A 23,198-nucleotide genomic window follows, 5' to 3' on the forward strand; every position below is an offset into this window, starting at 1 on the left:
GGAAGCTAAAGGTAAGTTTTGGCACTTCTCTCTTAGTAGAATTTTTATCACTGGAAATGCTGCTATTTGCTTTATTTTATCATGCTTAATACTGATTCAAATTCGCAGATTGTGGAGGTTATTTATTTTTCCCTGGATGTGTCTTAGTCCCTTCCTGTGAGAGGTGTACATAACCTTCATCAAAATATTTGATCTTACAACTGCTGCAGATGCCAATATTTCTACGGTGCACTCCAATATATTACATGAAAGGGAAATAGAAACACACAAACCCTGCAAATTAGTGCAGATACTATAGCCATAGGTAAACAATTTTTCCCCACAGACATTTGCTGGGCTTGTCTCTATATACGCAAAAATTAGTAGTTAAAAAATCTTATACCCTATAAAAATCTTTTATTTTTAGGAGCTGTGACACGAAAACATGAATTTTGCATAATGAGCAATTTTTTATTCAAAAATTGTTTATTCAGAGGAAAAATTACACCACATATGCTAGTACTACATTCTGGACTGATAGGTAGCACCCTTTATATCTGAATTGTCTGGGATAAATGACATGGAAAAGAAAAGCAAGATCAAAACCAATTCTGTGAAAGATAGACAGCAGAAAAAAGACACACAGGAACCTGTAAATTCTAGCATATTTGCTTATTTCAGAGATTGATTGCATTTTTATTTTACTTTATTTAATTTTTTTAATAAAGCAGCATACTTTTAGTAATATTGGAAGCTAATACTGAAAGGTGAAATTCATCTAAGCTTTCTCAAAGAGAAGAACCAGGCACTCCAGCTTCTTCCAGCAGTAGCTGAAGTATTTCTGAATAAAGAAAATGAGAGGAAAATGAACGCCTTGTGTTACTGACCATCCCCAGAGGAATTTCATATCCTCATGCCTAAACCAACTTTATAAAGACCTCTTTTCATGAAGCTAAAATTCAGCTTGTTGCTCAGTACATACATGAAAAAGAAAAAGTCTCATGTATTTCTTATACTTTATTATAAGTAGCTACAATTTTGAAAATAAATATTTAAGTGCATCACAGCATCACATAAGGAGTACAGTTCATTAGACTTATGCATTACTCATCACCACTGTGCTTTTGGTGAAATTAATGTAAGCTGGAGATAAATAAAGGTGTGAGTAAAACATGCTAAATAGAGCCTTGTGTCAGGCATCTTATATGATAATAGTGAATGCATCACTTCAAAGGAAAAGGGAATGCATGAACACTAGTGCTCAAACCTAGCATGAATTTTCTACCAAACTTCTGGAACTTTAAATAGGTGATAATTCAATTTTACAGCACTTTAAATGGCTGCTAATTCAATTTTATGATTCTATTTTCCAAGGAGAACAGGTGAATACACTACACCACAATTTCTCACTGCTTTAAAAATGGTGTTGATTGAATAACAAAAGAATTCAGAGTATTGTGGGCACTATTGCCCAAAGGCTGTGGAGGACACATTATTTTTTATTTTGATCCCAAGACCTTTGCAAAAGTATGTCTAAATGTGCCGCACCAATTAAAATTATGTTCTGAAAAAACAACAGATGGGTGAAAAGTGTTTTGATTATGCTTATGCAGAGATTACAGAGTTTCTAATGTTTTCTAATAGGTTGGCGGAGGGGGTTTTTTTTGTTTTGTTTTTGTTTGGTTGTGTTTGGGTTTTTTGTGCAGTTTTTTTTTTGTTGTTTTTTGGGTTTGTTTTTTGTTTGTTTGTATGATTACATTTAGTTTTTTTTATGATGGAGGAGAGATATAATATTACATTTTTATAAATTCCAAAAGATTATGGATTGTGGTTAAGACAAGTAATATAGTAATTTACCTTTCCTCTAGTTTCTCAAAAGTTCATATCTAAGTACAATTAAAATAGGTGAAGTTAGATGAAAGTGGGAAAATACCATTCAGACCCTTTCTCACTGAAGTCAGTTTATTTCTGCACTAATAAAATTCAACAGATCTTTTCTAAATTGTATGACCGTGAGTATGGCCAAAGCATTGCACAGAATTCTCAGACCCAGGGACTCTTCATGAAGAAAACCAAATTAAATCACTGAGTCACCATAAATAGATATTAATTATTCCTCAGAAATATTGTGGGTTTTATGTATAAATACTGTATTTGTGACATTAAATTGTCATAGATTCCTTGTCAATACCAGAGTACCTACAGTCCATCCATTTTCTTCTCTTTCAGAAAAGAACTCAGAATGCAGACCTTTGTAAATGTTTTTCTGGGATTTTTTATCTTTGAGTCTGTTGGAGCTGTCCCTATCAGTGATACCATAATTTATGATTCTGAGTTTTATGACATACCACTTGGAGAGCTGCCTCATCCATTTGCCTATGATAAAAACAAGCAGTCTGACCATGCAGAGGTAATTAGAACTCAATTTATTCTGTCTTTCCAAAGTGCATAAATGCAGTAGTTACTGATCAGCTTTCCTTTGCCATGAAAATACTTATCAGACAAATCTACTCATGTGGTGTCTATTGCCTTTGCAGTTCATTCACTTTTTCCCTAATGTAAAAACATAGCCAAAATATATTCTGATTGTTTTGGGTTTTGTGTTAATCTTTAGGAGTAGGTGAAAGGTACCATGCTTTCCTCAGGTCTCCATGAAATTCCACAAATTCTGTTGAAGATCATCATTGTGATTTATCTATCTGGGTCATGCACCGAGGCAGTTGAGACTGGATTTCCAGCATTTCCCATCAAATGAGGTTGTAAAATGCTGTTTCTTTAGGCCTATGTTCAGTACGAGTATTTCACGGTATAAATGCTAATGCTTTCTATTGCTGTTAGGAGAAGACAAAAAAAGAAAATTGAAAGCATTTGACTTTAAACACAGGAAAGTAAGACAAATTACTGAAGAAAAACTGTTGAAATTCTGATGCAGCATGAGCTGGTAAGATATGTCACCTGTAGAGGCAAGGGACGTCACTTGCTGACTGAAATGCTTCCTTCCTCTTCTACAATCCTTTATTTCTTTGCAATTACTAAAAGGCTACATTAATTGTATTCTCACCATGCTGGTTAGACATTGGCACAACTTCCCTGAAGGTAATATAAGCACCCTGTGATTCAGGATTATGTGTGATAGAAGTTGAGTGAAAAATATAACATTTAAATAGTATGGTATTTTCATTTTTGTACATAATTTTAGTACTTTTTCACATAACAATGCATAATTCATGAAAATAAAAGCCTTTGAAAGATTCATGGAGGGAGCAGGAGGGACAGAAACTACTCTTCCATCAATGTGAGATAGAAATTTGATAACAGCTTTGAAATCAAAGCACTGTGAAAATGTAAGAATATGTAGGAAATAAATTTTGGTTTAAGAGGGATTGACAAGAACTTTGCTGTCAGGAACTTACCTTGCCTTTGGCCTGTTTCTCTTGTGCCACTCTTGTGCTCTACTTGATTCTTCTTGAGCTTGCCTTCCTGATAAAGTCACTACCAATTTTAGTCACTGTGCTCTATCTCACATTGATTAATTAACCACAGTTTCTGTCTCCCTTTGCTCTTAGAAATGAAGCCTTTATCGCTCCTGCAGAAACAACTTCCTTCCCAGAAATGGGAGAAGTTATTTTGATCGAGCTTCATAACTGAGTTTTTCTGATTCAAACAACAGATTTCTTAGTAATGCGTTGACTGGTAGGTGGGATTCTCCTGTGCTGCGAAGCCCTGGAACACCAAAACATGGGGTGGCCCTTTCCAAGTTTCTGAGTGAGGGACAGAGATTAAGAAAGGCTTCAAAGTTGTTTTCCAGCTGAAAGAAAATTCAGGATGACTAATGTTGCACCCAATAAGAAGAGATACAAGAGATCCCAACACAGGTTGCTTTGTTTGTTTTTTTTTTTAATGCATGGAGTAGGCAGAGTCCGGGTAAACTGGTAAGCTTCTTTTTCAGAGCAGGATTATCTTCTATCACTGGGCTCTTCAGACAGCCTTTTTAAAATTCATCAGGTGAAGTTCATCCATCACAGCAGTTGAACAGATTTTTTGCTTTGCATATGGATGGACCTCCCTGTGAGAGCCATTTTTTTGTAGATGTTTAGCCAAAATCTTTTTTTTTGCTCACATTCCTAATAACGTATACCACCCAAGAGAACCCTAAGCATTCATAATTCCCCATATCCCAGGAGATATGAGTGGCCAGTGCTGTAGAAATCAAGCAGATTTTACAGACATGTCAGTGTAGTGATATATAGGACATCAGTCTTGCAACTTATATTTTGATCACTCAATATTATTAATGCCACTGAAGTTTTAAGCAGAATACATTTGATTTCTTGATTGTGGTTATGACTTAACTGCTTAAAATCTTATTATCATAATGATGTGAACAATACAAGTGGGTCTATGTGTAAAATTCAATATTTATTCGAGGTCACAGGTTAGTTTTCATTATGCATAGTTTACATGATGAGCAATACCACAGAGACCCAGACAAAGAGCAGGCCTTCAACAGATCTAGCCTGTGTGCAGTAAACCCTTTAAGACTTGAATTTCCCTTTAGATAGCTCTGAATCATGTCTTTGGACTTCTGAAACAGTGAAAAAAAACTCAAATAGAATTTTCTGTTGTTGCTGCCTTCAATTTAAGATTTTAAAATTCAGTTATGTGCAAACAAAAGTCATTCTGTTTAACTCATTTTTAGGGGCATTGGCAAAATGCAGACTTTACCAAGGCTGCGTATCCAACTGCAGATTTGCAGAAGGTGCAGGAGACTGACCAGTTCTAGTACTTCAGATAAATTTTGTGAGCTACTCCTGTTAATTTCTCTGCAAATAAATCACTTGTGCACCTGAAGAGTTAAACTAAAGCACCTCTGTCAGCATATTCTTTTCCAGGCCACTAGGTACTGTAATCACACATTCAATGTGTAATCACCAAAATGAGGAAAGACGTAAAAATAGTTAGAAAATTATTCTTTCCACTCATTTTATCTCATTAAAATTAGGCTTAGTATCCCAAGGCCATGCTCCAAGACAAGAATGAATCATTCCCTTAGGATATCTGTTGAGGTGGGTTGACCTTAACTGGCTGCCAGGTGACCATCAAGATGCTTTCTCACTCCCCCTTCTCAAAAGGACAGGGGAAGAAATTAAGGTTAAAAACATGCAAGTTGACATATAGCTAGTTTAATGAAGAAAAACAAATGTTGCATGCAGAAGCAAAGGGGAAAAAAAGATTTATTCTCTACTACCCATCAGCAGGTGAGGGCCAAACACTTCCAGGGAAGTAGGACTTGAGTACGTGTAGCAGGTGCTCCTGATGACAAACACTTTAATGATAAAGCCCACCCCCGTGCCCTCACTGCCTCCTTTCTCCCAGCTTTTATTGCTGACCAGATGCCATAGCAAATATCCCTTTGCTCAGTTTGGGTCACCTGTACTGGTTGTATCCCCTCCTGAGACCTTGACCACCCCTTCCCTACTGGTGAGAGGGGAATGTTGGAGAGACAGCCGTGGTCTGTGCCAGAACTGTTCAGCAGTTGCTGAGCACTGGTGCATTATCAACTTCTTTTCAGCTGAAAACACAAAGCACAGTGATATGGGATGCCACAGGAAAAGTTAATTCCATCCCATACTGACCTCATACACCTATCTTCCTCAAATAACTTCTGATGAATCCTTGATATCTGTTTCAGGCTTAGTATGAGAATTTCGTCTTAATACAGTGAACTAAGAGTCACCAAGTCCACGTTCATGACTTCTTTGCTACTTCTCACACTCTGAAAGTATTGTTTCTTGTGTAGAGTGTACGTGTGCATATACACACACACTTCATTGGATTGAAAGCATTTTTTCTGAAAATATTTCTAGATAATGGCTCTTGATAGTCTTCCACTTAAAGCCTTTTTTTTTTGCTATACATTCTAGAATAATTTTAAGGTTGGGAAAAGTTACTTAATATATGCATGGAATACTTTTTTAAATGCAAATATTTGTATGGGAAAAGTAACTGTAGCTGTGAATTACTTGTGAGAATTGTATTGAAACCGCAACGAAAGCTAAGCGCTGTCATGTGTTAGGTGACATTATAGATTATAAAATCTATGGTTTCCAAGATCCCAGGTTAGTGAGACACAGAAGACCTAGCCAATAGTTTACATCCAAATAGAAATTATTACTAGAATAGCTTTAATTAATATATCACTCAGAAATAAATCGTGCATTGAGATATTAAGATAGAAGTATCAAGTCTTTCAAAGATAATGTCTAAAAAAAGGCTGTGTAAAAGAAAAGCCTGCTGTCAAGGTCTTCAAGGAGAAAGATAAGGCAATGAAATGTCACCATAAGTGTACAAGCTTTGTGTTGGATTTATCTTCTGAAACAGACAGTAATGGCAGTATAAATATGAGCTGATGTATCTTCCCTTTTTTTTAACAATTCATTAGTTTATTTGAATCAATATTTACATCATGGTAGGGTCCAGAGGCCACAGTCAAGAATGGGTCTCCCAACTGCTCTGAAAATGTATTCAAGGAGAGATTTACTTCTTTAAAATGAGTAGAATCAAACCATAATCTCAAAGGAATTTTTGTGTAAACTTCTCATTTTTCCCTCTTTGAAACTAAAACTTTTTTTGGACAATGTGTGAGAAAAACAAATTGTGGAGAGGGATTCTTATGCAGTCATGTATGTACTCATTCTTATGTATTCATTAGCTACTAATGCCTAATAAAAAATGGCACTGCAATTTTATCACAGTGTCTGTTAAACATAATCAGTGAAGTTTTCTTCAGGTAGAATGAACTAAGTTAGAAAAATAAGAAGTAAAAATACAGGAACATCAGAAAAAATATTTTCATTGCTAAGATAGGGTATCAGTGGGGCTGAAAAGCAAAGGAGCACTTAATTAAGAATGGTTTGCCTAGCACTGAAAAATCAGAAAAGCAAGGGATTGAATACAGGTTAGTCTAGGTCTGTTTACACAAAAGAGGTGAGCAGTAAAGTATGATTCACAGAATATTCAGAAAGAAGCACACCGAAACTCTAATATTTGATGCATTTTGCTTAGCATTAGTTGCTGGCTTGTTGAATTTGAATCAAACTAATAATAGGGCGTTTTGGTGCTTGCACAAAGCTCAGAACTTGAGTTCCACACACACACATATGCTCTTGTCTGTGTGCATACACACAAACCTTCTCTCCTGTTGGCGTAACACACATGAAGAGGAGCCATACTGGAAAAAGAACTCACTCTTACCATTCTGCAGAGTTGAGCAAGGCTTACACTGGCTGTTCCTGTATTTGTGGTAGGTATCTTATTAATTAGAGACTTCAAAGTGGGTATATGACTTTTCAGAACATCATATCTATTTTTTTTTAAACCATATTAATTTGTACAAGTAATGTACAAATCAGACAGCCACACAGTTGATAAGAGAATCAAACTTACCATTTGCAGCTTTATCACTGAATAGGATTTTTTTTCTAGTTTTCCAGACAGCTCTTGTTATCCACTTGTCTGCAGAGACTAACAATTCTACTTCTTTTTAAGATAGAACAACAGGAGAAAAGAAGTCTTTAAATGCATAATTCAAGAACAAGTATAGATCACTTTTGGAAAGGAAAAAAAACCTCCCTGCTCATAGCAAGGGGGTTGGAAATTGATGGGTTTTTTTTATGGTCCCATCCAAACCAAACCGTTCTGTGATTCTATGAATAACTTCTACCACACGTAGGTATTTTCTTGTAAGCCTTTGGTAGTTTCAGAACAGCTATGGGAGAAACCAGTTCCTTTTGATGGGTCAGTGTGTGGAGCAATAATCCCTCCAAGATTAAAATGCCTCTTTTTAAATTTTGAATTTTTATTTGTGTACTAAATGTATTTTTCGCAGTAAAAGAAACACTGAAAGAGAACACACTTCAGATTCTTCTGCGGATTTAAACTTATCACATGTAATACATAAGCTTTGATCCTAAAAGATGTAGACATAAAATAGACACATAAAAAAGACATGTAAAATAAACTCCTGAGTCTCTCCTAGTATTTTGTTTGCCTTGCCTCCTTTACTGTCAATGGTGAGATACAGATACCTAAAGAGCCCATCCCAAACGGAATTCTGTAGTCAGTGTCTGGAGCTGCTTTTCAGAAGTTTTGTCTCATTCTGTACTGACTGTGAAGTGATGCCAATATAAACTAAATGCCCAGCCTATGGATGGCAAGTTGCAAGTTGGATTTTATCAATTGGATTTTATCACTCACTGATGTGTTTTGATTTCTGCATTCTTGACTTTTGCAACTTCCTGGCCTGAAAGTGCCTCTGAATTGGCCAGCCACACTAAGAACTTTCATTAGAGAATGGAGCCACCTTAGACAAATATAGGATGGGGAAAAATGTAGGTACTTCATGCAATCTTAGGAAAGATATCACTGTCCTATTGCATGCTCTGGGACTAATCTGCACTGGTATTCTCTAAATCTCTTGATCAATTCCAAAGACAGGGTAGGGTAACTATTAACCATGTAGATGTCAAAAGATAGATGATGTGATACCCCTTCAGCTTTTTCTTATGCCATGTATTAAAACTGTCTTGGAAGGCAGATTATTATTTGAAGACTTGCAGCCACTGGCAAAGAGAAACATAGTTCATTGTATTTCTCTACAGTGTTCTTCCTACTTTGTGATTTTTCACAAAGAATATTTCTTAAAGTAGCAAATGAAATACAAGTCCACTCCCTGCCTACAGTCCAGGCTCCCTCCCCCCTCCAAAAACCTCTATGGAAAATAATGCCATTAAGTGATATACAATCATTTATGTTTCAATTTTTTTTTTTTTTTTTAGTGAAGTCCAGTTGCCAAAGATAAAACATCTGGAAGATGAGGGATTATTCTGTACAGTATATAGTCCAAGAAACATCTTTGTCTTGTTACAATCTTGCATGATTTATCAAACTTGTAAAAGATAGCTGCATGGATCAGATGACCAATAATGGGAAACAGACTTTTACCTTTAGGTCACTGGTTCAAGTCCAAGTTATGTACAGCATGAAAATACTGCTCATGCTCTGGGTCTGGTATGTAAAACACATATATCAGTGAACTCCAACTCTGTTAACAGTATAAAAATTGCAACTACATTAAGTTAGCGTCAATAATTTTTATTTCCTCATGAAAACAAGAAACTGTAGGAGACAGAATAAATACTGCTAATTACTTGGAACAGTTTCCCTAAACCCCAGACTTTGTGCATTTACAGGGAGACTTTCAACTGTGCATCTACAAATCTAGGTAAAATTCAACAGTATGAAAGAGATAACAGTGTAGAAATTGAATTACTAGGGGTTAACACCTCCGCTTTGCATCCAACAGCTACAGCGATTGATCAACTAAGAACCCTCAGAAAGCATAAAGTAAATCACAAATCCTAGGATAGTAAGTTCCAAAAAGTATGCCCCAAATATGCAGAGTGGTGGCCGTCAGCGTAGATGACCCAAATGCCATAACAAGTGGAAGGAAAATTATCTTTGGTCTGACACCTATTTACAAAGTCTATCTTGAAAGACTTTTCTCCAGAATATTACTTCGAGTAGAACAAAAGTTGAATATAAAGACATTAAGAGATCTTAAAATCTCCAGATTTAATTCTAAAGTTCAGAAGAGGGGTTCTTATCTGATTTCCACAAATGTGGTGAAGAAGTAGACAGCATATGCAAAAACTTTACTGCAGTACTAACCTGGGTCAATAAAAGTCTGGAATGTATCTCTCCCTCTAGGCTTCCTCCATTCAGAGAACAGCTGTCCCATTTCCTTTGTTCCCAAAGTGTTCCTTTGATTTGTCCCCAAGTCCATTCCTGGTTAAGCTGTCTACTGTCAGTGCTGCAGATGGTAACATCGTGTTGCGTTGTCTGCACAAAATGACAAGGTACATCCTCACTCTTACTTACATCAACTTGAGTTACTCAGTTCAGCTGAAGGTCATCTTGTTCATTTGATTACCTTGTATTTTGAGAGGTTATGACCTTGGCAACAGTATTGAGGCATTTTTATCCACAAACTCAAATTAGTAATAATATCTGTGGCTTAGTAGAATACAACTAAAGCATATACAGAAAACCTCAAATGTTCTTATTCAAAATCTGAGCCTGTGTGGTTCAGAGTGCTTACTGGTTTTTTATTGCTTTCGTGTTCTTTGTCTTCAGTGAAATGAACTGATATAAAATATTTGAACCTCTTGCCATTATATAACCTAAATCAAATAATTTATGTGTGAAAAAAAAAACTTTAGGTAGTTATTTAAATGCTCTAAGGCAATCCAGGATCATAATGATTAATATTGCTTGTAATGATATATAGCTATGCTGCAAGATAGTCTGTTTTGGGATGTAAAGTGTTTTTTCCAAAATTTTCACAGTTCTTAGAATCATAGAATTGTTTGCATTGGAAGGCACTGAGATCATCTACTTCCAACCCCCCATCATTGGCAGGGACACTTTCAACTAGCCCAGGTTCCTCAAAGCCCCATCCAACCTTGCCTCAAGCAAGGGAATCCATAACTTCTCCGGGCAACCATTTCCAATGCCTCAGCACCCTCACAGTGAAGAATTTAATAATATATAAAAGTTTCAGCTTCAAGCTATTCCCCCATGTTCTATCACTACCTGTTCTTCTCTAAAAAGTCTCTCTCCAGCCCTCTTGTAGGTCCCCTTTAGGTACTGAAAAGTTACTATAAGGTCTTCCCAGGTCCTTCTTTTCTCTGGGCTGAACAACCCCAACTCTCTCAGCATGTCTTCATTTTCTTGGCCCTCCTCCAGACTTGGTCCCACAGCCCCATGTCCTCCTTGTGCTGGAGACTCCAGAGCTGGATGCAGTACGGCAGGTGGGGTCCCAAAAGAACAGAGTAGAAGGGCAGAATCACATCCCTTGAGCTGCTGGTTATGTATGAAATGTATGTACACATGCAAAGACATTCAAATAGGGGATTCCATGCTTGGAATCCAGATGTCAGGTGTTTTACTTCCTTTAATTTCCATAGTCTACATAAAAAATCAAATCTTAAAAATTCAATCTATTTGGCCAGACAGGATGCAATTACTTTTTACCTGTCTTTTACAATTAGAATTTATGAGCACTACTGTGGTTGATTTCAAGAACTGGTTCTTCATGGAGATAGCAAAGAAAGCAGTAGTTGTGGGATGATCTCAAGAAAGGAGATGCTTGGGCAGGTGAAAGACTAGGGATTCAACAGTTTTGCAGTGGTGTTGTGCTAGAAAGCTGCAGTGAGTGAAAGCTGAAACAGAATTTTGGGTTTTGGTGCCCTTGCACTTGGAATAATGATACAGTGACAAAATTCCTATGTTTGGCTGTGCCTTAGAAAAAGATAAGGAGTACTAACTGCAGCACAGGGGTGCAACATCCAAAGGGTTAAATGCATTACCTCCATTTTTAACAGTACTTCTGTTAAAAATGTGCAAAACCTCAATTTTTTTTTTTATTTAAGGAATAAAGAGTGCACTTTCAAAAGGGACTCTGCCTCAGTTGAACAGTGTTATTATGCATGGGGAAGTGAAGATACAGTGGGAAAGTAACTGGCAAAGATCACACAACTGTGTCTGGGTGATTACAGAAAACAACTCTGCCTCTTTGCTCACATAGACCCCTCTGCAACAAGCCTGGCAAGTCTGGAATACTCTTTTTATGAGCAGTGATGTTATACAAGAAAATTGTTACGCCATAATTTTTATCCAGAATTGTCATGTAGGCAAATCAACAGAATGCACTTTTAGAATTAAAGTTGACCTGACAAAATTTACTGCTTTGACTAATTATGTTGAATGCAGGACAAAAGAATAAATTATCTAGTTCCACAAAAAGATCTTCCAAATTTTATAAGTGTTTTAAAACCAAGGTTTCATCCAACATTTTTATCTATATCATTTTTTTTTCACACTACATAATACAGCTACTAATTAATGAAATTAACCAGAGTCTTTAACATATTAGAAATTTGTATTTGAAATCAGAGCTCAGAATTACTTAGTAATATTTTTACATCATGTTAGTATTCTGAGCAGAGCCTGCACTGCTATAATGGATTTGGATTTACAATGGTACAATTTACAATTTTATGGTAAACTACTTGCACCTTTTTGATATTTCACAGCAGATTTTCATTTTCGCACACAGTTTATCAATTTTTATCACAAATCTATCTTTAAATAAATATGGAAAAATAATTTTGCTAGTATATATTCTCAGTAATGAAGTATATGCATGTGTACATGCATTAAAAACATTCAAAACATGGATATAAAATGTGAATAAGTATGTTGGATTTTCATGAATTGTTTATATATCAGAATTCATTATAGCTCCTGGATAAAATGCAGCTCAAGCACTAAACCTCAGAAAATATGTGACCTCTAGTGGGAGAATATGAATAACTGGAAGAGAAACATCTTCCAAGTGAAGTAAACAGTAACATTTCCTTTTAATTTTCCTAGACAGACATTGGGGCAGAACTACCCTCTGTAATTCAAGAGAGTTTTTCTTCTGTATCACTGACTGAAGAAACGGAGGATGAAGTGTCAACGCCAAAATTAATTGACGGGTCTTCAGCACAGGGGTCAGGGGTTCTTGGACCCCAGACTAAAGATGGTTAGTAGGAAAGAGAATTTTTTTTGTGCGTGGCTTTGATTTCGAGCATGCCCGTTTTATTTACTTTGTAACTGAAAATGAAGCACATAATTTCTGTATGTCTCTTACTGAAGAAAGATACAACATGCCGATCTTGAATCCGGCAAAGTTAGATAGGTGCCTAGCCAAAATGTTTCCATACTATTTCACTATGAAAACAGCTGTGCCAGGGAAGACTTGCACCTTGAAAATTTGCTGATGGCAGGCAATGCTACCAGTACTTCTTTTTTTTTGTCTTAGATTTCAATACAATTATTAACTGTCTTTATTTATAGTGATGTTTGACATGCTTTATAAATGAATTCATGCAAAGTATAACTGAAATGTTGAAGAATTTTTGACCATGAAAACTATAAACTGAAAAACTTAAGGAAAGGAAACTACTTAGAGCTTTTTAGTGATGATTATTTTCAGTTCTTCTGATTATCTATAGTGAAATAAGAACTTTACAAATCTTGCAGGGGAATTAAAATTGCAGAACATGATCTGTCCCTCTCCCATACAAATTTTGTACTGCTGATTTTTGGAATTTGTCAGAAGCTCCTCTAAATTATAGTAGCTCACTATAAAGCTCACTAGATCATCCATTGCTGTGAGGGATCTTGGTATTTTATGGTGATCAACATACAGTAACATGAAAATCCTACTTTTTACTATGCCTAACACTATACCTGAGTGCCATAGAAGAAAAATGAAATGAAAAAAAAAAAAGGAACACCCAAATATAAACCCCAGAGTTCCTACTTCTAAAATTGTGCATTCACTGAATGAAATAATCCATAATCTTATTTTGGTACATCCTACAAGTGACCTTCACCAGGCAAAAACATACACCATCAAAACCAATAAAAATGGAATGAGAACTTCCCAGGAGATTCAGGGAAAAAAAAAAGAAAAAGAAAAGGCCCATACTTTTTTTCAACTTTGAAAATTACAAGATGCTATGATATGTCCTGTAAATATCATTTATGATGAATTCTGCATCAGTCAACATTTTTGAGTACTGAATGCAAATCAAGTAGTGCATCAACTAAAGAAATGCTCAAGACAGTAATATATCAAATCAGATTTCTCTTGTGTCTTCCTTTTTTTAGCAGCATGTTTTCCTGTCAGATGTTGCTGTTGGCCTGGTACTGGATAGAAGACTACAAAGCTCAGTAACATTAAGACAAGATCATTTTTCTTGCTGATAACTTTTTGAATCCTTCCCCTACCTCTGTTTTTTTCTCAGTGTCCTATGTCTATGGCAGACACAGGTGAAAAATACCACTCCACCAAAATCAAAAATAGGACAGCGCGAAACCCTTTCCCCATACTATGGTACTATATTGCAATATTATGAAAAAATATCAGCCATCCTCAACTCTGTATTCATTTAGGCCTAGATTTGCTGTCAGACCTCCTCTCTGCAGCCAATTTAATCTATCCAGTGGAGAAATTTAGGGAAGACATGAAAATATCCTTATCGCTCTAGAAATTGTGTTCCTGGATGTCCAAGTAGAGATTATCACATAAAAATTAGAGTACTCTGGTTACTGATTCTTTAATCTTGCCTCAAAAGGCACCTCAATAAACTACAGGTAATTAGGGCAGATTAAGAAGGCACATTTCTCATCTAGCCACATCTGATCTAGAGGAAAAAATAATTTTCAAGAAAAATATTTTCATACTCCTGGATTATACTACTATTCTATAAGTAACAGGAGCAAAAAACCCCATCTGCTACAAGGAGGATAAAAACATGAATCAGATAAGTACTTCTGTGGGATTAAAAACTGATGAACAGATGCTGATTTATACTCATAATAAAGGAAAAGATGTATCAAAAAATCAGTGTCAGAAGTGTTGCAGTCTGGTTATTAAAATTGTTAGAGGTATGCCTCTGCTGGAATTAAGGTACAAATGAGACCATATGCCAAAGTCAATAGGATGGATTTTATTTAATAGTAAATGAGAGGGAGAGAGACAGAGGTAGAAAGAAATATGAACAGGGAGGATGAGAATGAGAGTGACAGACAAAGTAGAAAATATTCACAGCTATTATTCCTGCATCTATATGGAAGCATACACCTGCTAACTTAAGAGGGGATCAACTTCTGGCTGGTTGTTTTCACAAAATAGTATATTATAGTCTGAGAAACAATTTATTAGAACACGTTCATTGTTAATTGTTCTAGGTACAGGGAGAAAAATAAATTCATTTCAAAAATAATTGAATCACTTTACTGTTGCAATTATATGATTTGGTGATCAAAGCAGAATGGGAAGTGAACTTTACCATAGACAAAGTCTGATCGATAGGTACTTATGTGAACATTTCATTGTAGTAATTTATGCATGACTTTTACACATGTCCTTTCTAACAAAGTGTTTTCTTTGAAATTCCTTGATAGGTCTTCCCACTTGCCTTTTATGTACATGCCTAGGAACCACAGTCTACTGTGATGATCGTGAGCTTGATGCTGTTCCACCATTGCCTAAGAAAACCACATATTTCTATTCACGCTATAACAGAATCAAGAAGATCAGCAGAAATGACTTTGCTAACTTAAGTATGGATAGCGTTATTATTGAAATCAGCTTTAATTTTGATTATTTGTGGCTCATACCAACTAAAAATATAGTGATATATATTTTATAAAATATTTGATTGTGGTAAATTTTACACATAAATGCACATTCATTTTGCTATTTTAGAGCATAAAAGTCCATATGTTATATGCAGATTCTCCATCAAACTTTTGAATTATTATACATAACAATGATCATCGATCTTATTACTGTTACTTGTAATCATCTTTAGAAAAGTAAGAAAACTCCCCAAATAGTCAGTTTAATTTTTTTTTAATTTGAAAAAGTGCTTGAGTATCTTTTATAAAGAAGTCAATATATCCAAATTCTTATGTATAGGAAAGCATTGAAATAAAGAAATGTGGAACAAGGTAATGGAAAATATGTTTATTTCCCTTTAAGTTTCATTTTTCCAAACAATAATTTATAAGATTCCCAAAACACACAGTAATCTTAAAACTCAACTTTGAAGTCTTTTACTGAAAGTTGTATAAAGAATGACCCAGGTAGGGTTTTTTTTTTTAATTTCAGGATATACCTCCTTATAAGTCTGTTGTATCTTATTTCTCTTCCAGACCATTTAAAGAGGATTGATTTGACTGCGAACTTCATATCAGATATCCACAAGGATGCCTTCGGAAGATTGCCTCAACTTCAGGAGCTGGTGCTCCGTGACAATAGGATAAGGCAACTCCCTGAGTTACCATCTACCCTAACGTTCATTGATGTCAGCAAGAACAGGCTTGGTCACAGAGGGATACCAAATGAGGCATTTAAAGTAAGTTTGGGTGTGATGGGAAAATCTTTCCTTCCTCTCTCCAGAAGATGTGGTTAGAAGTGCAGCTTATTCTTGTAAGAGAGATGCTCCTAATCATCTTTGTAGCCCTCAAATGGACCTGCTCAAGGAGCTCCATTGTGTCTCTCTTGCCCTGGACTTGACCAGGGCTAAGTAGAGGGGCAGGATCACCTCCCTTGACCTGCTGGGAACGCTCTTCCTAATGTACCCCAGGACTCCTTGGCCACAAGATCATTGGTGGCTCATGGAAAGCTTGCTGTCCACCAGGACCTCCGTAATCTTCTCTGCAGAGCTTCTGCCCAGCAGATCGGCCCCCAGCCCCTACTACTGTGTGGGGTTATTATGTACCAGGTGCTGAACCCTGCATTTGCCTTTGTTGAATTTCAGATGGCTCTTCTCAGCTGGAGCATCTCTCCAGCTTGTTGGGGTCCTTCTGGAGGGCTGGGTAGCCCTCTGGGGTATTGGCCACTCCTCCCAGCTTTGAAGAGGCATCTTTCCCTCCACCCAAGTCATTGATGAACATGTTCAAAAATACTCTGCTCAGCACCAAACCTTGAGGGACAGCATTAGTGGCCGACCTCCCTAGACTGTGCCAATGATTATGTCCTTCTGGGATCATTCAGTCAGTTTTCAATCCACCTCACTCTCCACTCTTCCAGTCCACACTTCCTGAGTTTGCTAAGAGTATGCTATGAAAGAAAGCATCAAAAGCCTTACTGAAGTCAAGGTAGAAAATATTCAGTGTTCTCCCTTCATCCATTCTGGTAGTTCTTTAATTTTAGAAGGCAAATATGTTGGTCAAGCATGATTTACCTTTAGTGAATTCATGCTGGCTACTCCTGATCACCTTCTTGTCAGCCCTGGAGATCAAGATGGCTTCTGGAATGCGGTGCTCCATCACCTTTCCAGGGATTGAGGTGAAGCAGACTGGATGGTAGTTCCTTAGATGCTCCTTGCCCTTTTTGTAGATAGAGGTGACACTGACTTACCTCCAGTTCTCAGGCACTTCTCCTGATCCCTGTGACTTTTCAAAGACCACTGTGAGCAGCCTAGCTATGGTGTGCACCAGGTCTTTCAGCACTCATTCCTTCAGTAAGTCAAGGGAAAAAAAATATTTGCCTTTTAAAATGGAATGGGAAATGTTTTTTTAACTCAGGCATTTCTTATACAATTATATTTGCTTCAACGCAATACACTTATGCAAAATTCTGCAGCCTTATCATAAAAGAAAGGAAACATAATCATTAAAATTACATCTTGAATAATTCTGTAGATATTTGAAAAACATTTTCCCCTTCATTTTAATCTGAACACCTAACCTTTATCAGCAACATTCTCAGCCTGTGCAAATCAGAGTTCATTACTGTCTTTGAATTTCTGTTTTTTCACCATATCATGCTGAAACAAAATATTTTGTGGTATTCATTGCAGTGATAGATTTCAAACTTACCTGACAGAGATTTTCAAATATGTGTGTCATTTCTCCCCGTTTTTTTTTTTTTCATCTTCCTCTAGAATCTGGGTGAACTGCAGCATCTTTATATCACTGATAATAACTTGGATCACATTCCATTGCCACTCCCGGAAAGCCTCCAAGCTCTCCATCTTCAGGTAGCTACAAAAGAAATGGCTCCTTATATCATGCTCAAATAGTATGCACAAATGGGAAGGGCCAACATTTGTCTTGAAGTGTTTCTTCTGTTTAAAAAAAAGTGCTCTTACTTGATTAAACAAAGCTGTGGGAAACATAAAATTAACTAGTGATTGCAGTCTTTCAAACAAGTAGAACTTAGCTCAGCTAAGCATTAAATTTCAGAATTTGTAATAGAGTATTTTTTAAAAATCAAATTCTAGAATTACTATTATTTAAGAGTTTCTTTCTGAACTCTTCCATTCAAGCTTTTCCAGCTCTGCTTCTTTCCCTTTATCTCCTCTAGCACCAGTTTACTGCTTTGTTTATCAGATATTTTTACTTATTACATCATATGGCAAAAAACTTTCAGTAAGCAATGTAATGTACCTCACATAGTTTAACCTCTATCTTTCAGTAAGTAAATTTATTGAAAATCTGCCTGCTAGCTGACTTTTTTTCACCTGTTTGTGCCTGTAAATTAAATATTCAGTGCTATGTGCTACAGAAAAAAGTTAGTGAGCTGGACTTTTTCTATACCAATTTTTGACTTACAAAGGAATGGAGAAGGGAAGACTTTTCAGACAGCCCTCATTTTAGGTGATGAACTTTTTAGTCCCAGTTTTCTGACAATGCTGTATTCCAGCAATTCATTGTTGAGAATGGTTCGCTTCAAGAAGAGAAGTTCAGTGACCATAAGGCATGTATGAGCAATATAAATCAAAGGAATAAAACCAAAAGCATTCAATTTATCCAGGGTATATTCGGATGTGAGTTAAACTACTGTGGGAGGGCCTGGGGGAAAGAAATTGTCACCGATCAAATTAGAGTTGTACCCTTGCAGGTTGAAGGAATATTAAGATGTCAGGATGATAATTATGATTCTATTATTTTTGTACTGGCCTACAGTGGATCAAATTTGTCTTAATAAGGCTCTTCACTATAATCTGGAAATGAAAATGCTCTATACTTCTACAAGGCTCCTTCTTCAAAACCTCTCTCGGCTACATGGTTTGAGTTACTTAGTTTTGAATCTTTGCACTGCCCGAGAAATTTCCCCTGCTTGGAATATTTCTCTGTTGATGACTTGCCATCACAATCTGGGCCTTTGAGTTCAAGCAAATATCTCTCTAAACACTGAAAATACATCCATAAATGGAGTTTCAGAGTAAAAAATTACTTTCAGGTAACTATCCTGATGGCTGCGTTTTTGTTTGCTTCTTTTCTTTTAGAACAACAACATTCAAGAGATGCATGAAGATACTTTCTGCAAAATGAGAGATTTTACTTATGTACGTAGGGCTCTAGAAGACATCAGACTGGATGGTAATCCCATCAACCTGAGCAAAACACCTTATGCATACATGTGTCTACCCCGTCTGCCAGTTGGTAACCTCATCTAAGCTTTGACAGCAGCCAAGACTGTCATATGCTGTAAGAATCTCTAAAGACAAATCATTAACTCACTGCTACATTAACCTAGATGAATTTATAGAAATATCATTGATTTGGGAAACAGTTCTGTAAATATTGGAATTGATTAATGAGATACTGAGAAGATTATGAAAAGACAAATTCATTATCTTCCAAACTGCAAGTTATTTAGTAATATCAAGAAAAATACTTTACTACAAAAACAATGCAAATACCATTTTTTTTGCTCAATTGTTCAGATCTAGTGTATGAATTCTAAATTTAAATATTTTTACATATTAAAGTCCAACTATTACATGGTGAATAAAGAAATAAAAATAAAATATGTATGCATAATTTATTATTTCTTGGGGTTTATTTTAATTAAATATTATTCTCTCAGAGATACATCCATTTTTCTACTTCTTTCCTTAAAGATTTCTTCATTTTAGAAAAGTACTAGCAATATTCCAAAACCCATATTTTCTTCAGAAAACAGAATCTTTCCTTGAATCAATAATAAAATATAGAGCTCAAATCTCAAATATCAGATTACCCTTCCATAACTGATCTTTATTTTTGCAGCAATATTTTATCTTTGTAGTGCTGATGAGACCCAAAGCTGTTTTCTGTATCTTTGATAAACTTGCCTGACAGACTGTGGTAGTAAAAGTCTCACATAATATAGCCTATTTGAGAAATACTAGTTTTTATTCTGCATGGAAAAAGAAAAAAAACCTCACCCTTCCTTTTTTTATATTTACGTAAAGAAAATTTTGCAGTTCAATACACTAAGGACCAGGATTCAGAGACTGAAGTCACTAATCACCTTGTGGATATCGATTTCCAGTTACTTGATTCACAAAAAATCTCCACTTTGCTGTATAACAGGTTTTCCAGGTAAAGATTAGAAGATTTCCCTCTTGGGATAGTTTGAATAACTCTTCTCCTTTAGTGGAGGAGATTTAATGCATTTTTCTAGAGAGAAAGTTTCCAAGAAAGATCCAACAGGTAAAAGATAGGTACCTGCTCGTTCTGTTCTATGGTGACAAGCAGCTAATAAAACCTGCACATCTTCAGTGATAAAGGTTTGATAAAAGACTTTGGGGAAAAAAAATTGCTTTTTAACATAATATATCATCCTAGACAATCTGGTATTTGTTCATTATCTAAGTTCCCTTTCATCTAGCTGAACATACATGCTCATTTAAAATGTAAATGATAAATTTCTTTTGAGCCAGACAATGGAAACTGTTCACAGAGACCTCGCTCTTCACCCTCACTGCCACTTTATAAAAGTTAACACACACAGAACATCAAACAGACTAAAGTCAGCATGGTTTGAAATGGGAGGAAGGAGGTGAGGTGAGGTAAGGATAGGATATGGAGTGATATGATGAAGCAGGAGAGCGTTGAGAGCAGAGACAGATCATACTTGTTCTGTCTTGTCTTGCTGAAAGGCAGAGGGAGAGCAGCAAAATTCCAAAAGCTTTAGAGCCTAGCTGCATTTAATTTTATTTCAAGAAATTCTAGCCTTTCCTTTCCATCCACATGCCACCTCTCATGCCATCATCAGCTCGTCATGTTCGCAGCAGAACACGTGTGCTCTGGGCGAGATAAAAATTCAAAGATTGAGGGGGAGATGAGGGAGAGCACTAAAGCCCCTTCCACAGTTGTTGCAGTAGGCTGAATCAGCCCCTGAGCTCTTGTACAGAGGTCAAACTCCACGCCATGGTGACGGATGTGCTGCCCATAGCACACTTGTTTCAGGGAAGATGCATTTCTGTTGGAGAGGGCAAACCTTGCTAATCATGAAGAGTATGGCGCGCCTCAATTATACAAAGGAATATGGATGTTCAGATGTCTGATTCCCAAGCATATTCTATGGTGCAAACCTGCACTGTCAAGACTGTTTTGCAAGATGCTCTCAGATCAAGGACAGCAAGAAAAGGATGTACTGTAAATAAATTTAAAAAAAAAACTATTGTGCTCCAGAAGTCAAGAAATACTAAATGGAATATAATGTCTCTAAACTTTGCCATGGAAGAAACCTCCAAAATCACAGACCAGAGCTCCCTCCCTTGTGTTGTGGTAAATTGTACTCATCTAATGCAGACCTTATTCAGCTGAGAAAATCTAGCCAGGGAGTTAACAGGTATTGTGAATCGCCCCCTGAGCTCTTGTACAGAGAGCTGTATATTTTCCTTTTTGTGTGTGTGTGCATGTGCCTTCCCTTAGCACATTAGAATGTTGTCAGAGGTAATACAGTTGCTGCTCTTCCCACTTCAGATAACAATTTGGAGGTTAGTAGCAGCAACAATGCCAAGCTTACGTTTGAATCATATATGGGCCAATCTGCTACAGCTTTCTACCATTCCTGTCCAGGCACATACCAAAGTCATGGAAGTGAACAGAGTCCTCTCTTTTCAGGGATAATTTCTGCCACTTGGCCCCTGCTGGAAAGACAATGTTCTTAGAAAAGCACCTGTTAGTGTATCACAAAAGTAAAACCAGTGCTGATTTTAAAAGGAAAGATTGCTCTTACATTTAATATATTTTATCTTCAGTGCAGCAGTTGTGTTCTTGACATCTTTTAAGAATGTCTGCAAGGACTTTCACAGGAGAAATTAAGAACTTGTGAATAATTTCTTGGCCTGGGGAACTGAAAAATGCTGGGAGAACATAAGGTGTCTGAAACAACAGAGCTGTCTTACACTTGAGATCTTCTTGGTAAATTCTGTTGACTTGGTCTTTTTGGAGTGATGTGGCTGTTTTTATGCTGCTGGAGCTGGGAAGCATACTGGGTTACCTCAGCAGCACAATCCATTGACCAGTACAAATATTCCTTCAGCCACAGACTCCACTTGGGAGACCCACAAAAAATCTCAACCATGTAATTACTTGAAGTTACAGGGAGTTGATGTTAAATGTCTAGCTTCTACTAAAGATCTCACCTGAAAGTAAATCCATGAGACATGTTCTCCAGAAAAGCTGAAGCTATCAGGGTTCAACAAGGGGACAAGTAATGACATTAAATCAAACTCGTAGTTGTGAGGATTTAGCTACATGTCTAAAAAACTTTCTTGATGTAATGGAAATTAATTGTATTTGAAAGAAGTTGTATTTGCTTAGAAAATATGGCTCTCCAGTAAGCACCTTTGATACCTCACTCAAACCCGATCACAGATGAGGGAGCATTATTAGCTAAATGGGCTGCTAGTGAAATCTTTGATTTGAGAAGGTTCCCAAAATGTTACAATCTGACCAGGAGATAAAGAATAACTACAGAACCTGCTGTAGCTAACATTATAACCCAGGAATCTTTATAAAAAGTCGTCGTGGTTAATGAAAGCACCGATCTGCCACTTCTTACATGGAATTTGGGATCATAAACAGTACCCAAGATCTGGATCTACAGTCACCTTAATCAAGAAGAGACACAGTGAACCACTTTTTTTTTTTTTCTTTTCCCCTCTGTGGAGCTGGGCTCAGAACTGTCAATAATCATAAGCAAAGACACTAGAAAAAAGGCCTCAGGCAGATTACTGTTTAAATAATATTCAGAGTCAAGTAATCATTTCATGGACCGCTGCTGCCATCGTGTGTTGATAAATAGTGACACTTGGAAATCATACCTAAGCCTGACGCTAAGGGTAGATGAGGCTTCTCTTTACTTGTTTGGTAAACTTGGCCCTATGCACATTTTTTTCCCTTTCATCTTTAATGAAAGATGAAGGAATAGAAAATTATTTGATGATAAAAACAATGGAAGATTATGTGAAATTCTTTTGTTTGTTTTTGTTGAGTGGGTTGTTTGGTTGGCTATGGTATTTTGTTTGGGGTTTTTAAATCAACCCAGAAAATAAATCTTTTTAAAAAGCTAAAAAAGAGGAAAATCTCCTTTTTGTATAGCATATTGCAAACAAGTATTTTATATATATTTTTTAATTCTAATATTTTTCTTATTTTGTATTTAAATAAGTAGACTATAAATTTCATCAGAACAATTTTTGTTCCAGGGCATGATACTATACAGGTGGTTTAATCATTAAGCACAAAAATTCAGAGTCCTTGATGATATGTCTCAGCAAAAGATAAACATGGTTTCTGATCTAAATGTG

The 23,198-nt window shown here is 36.3% G+C and overlaps 1 protein-coding gene across 1 annotated transcript; it reads left to right on the forward strand.

Moving 5' to 3' along the window:
• The first annotated feature begins 1,439 nt into the window (after nucleotides 1–1,439).
• EPYC (epiphycan) lies at nucleotides 1,440–19,067 on the forward strand. Its single transcript, XM_062491452.1, has 6 exons — nucleotides 1,440–2,389; nucleotides 12,475–12,628; nucleotides 15,061–15,219; nucleotides 15,814–16,016; nucleotides 17,550–17,645; nucleotides 18,897–19,067. The coding sequence occupies exons 1-6, from the start codon at nucleotides 2,222–2,224 to the stop codon at nucleotides 19,065–19,067; spliced, it is 951 nt and encodes a 316-aa protein (XP_062347436.1). The 5' UTR covers nucleotides 1,440–2,221.
• Nucleotides 19,068–23,198: the final 4,131 nt, after the last annotated feature.

Source organism: Cinclus cinclus, chromosome 4 (genome assembly GCF_963662255.1).
Source record: "Cinclus cinclus chromosome 4, bCinCin1.1, whole genome shotgun sequence".
In the NCBI taxonomy this organism is placed as follows: domain Eukaryota; kingdom Metazoa; phylum Chordata; class Aves; order Passeriformes; family Cinclidae; genus Cinclus; species Cinclus cinclus.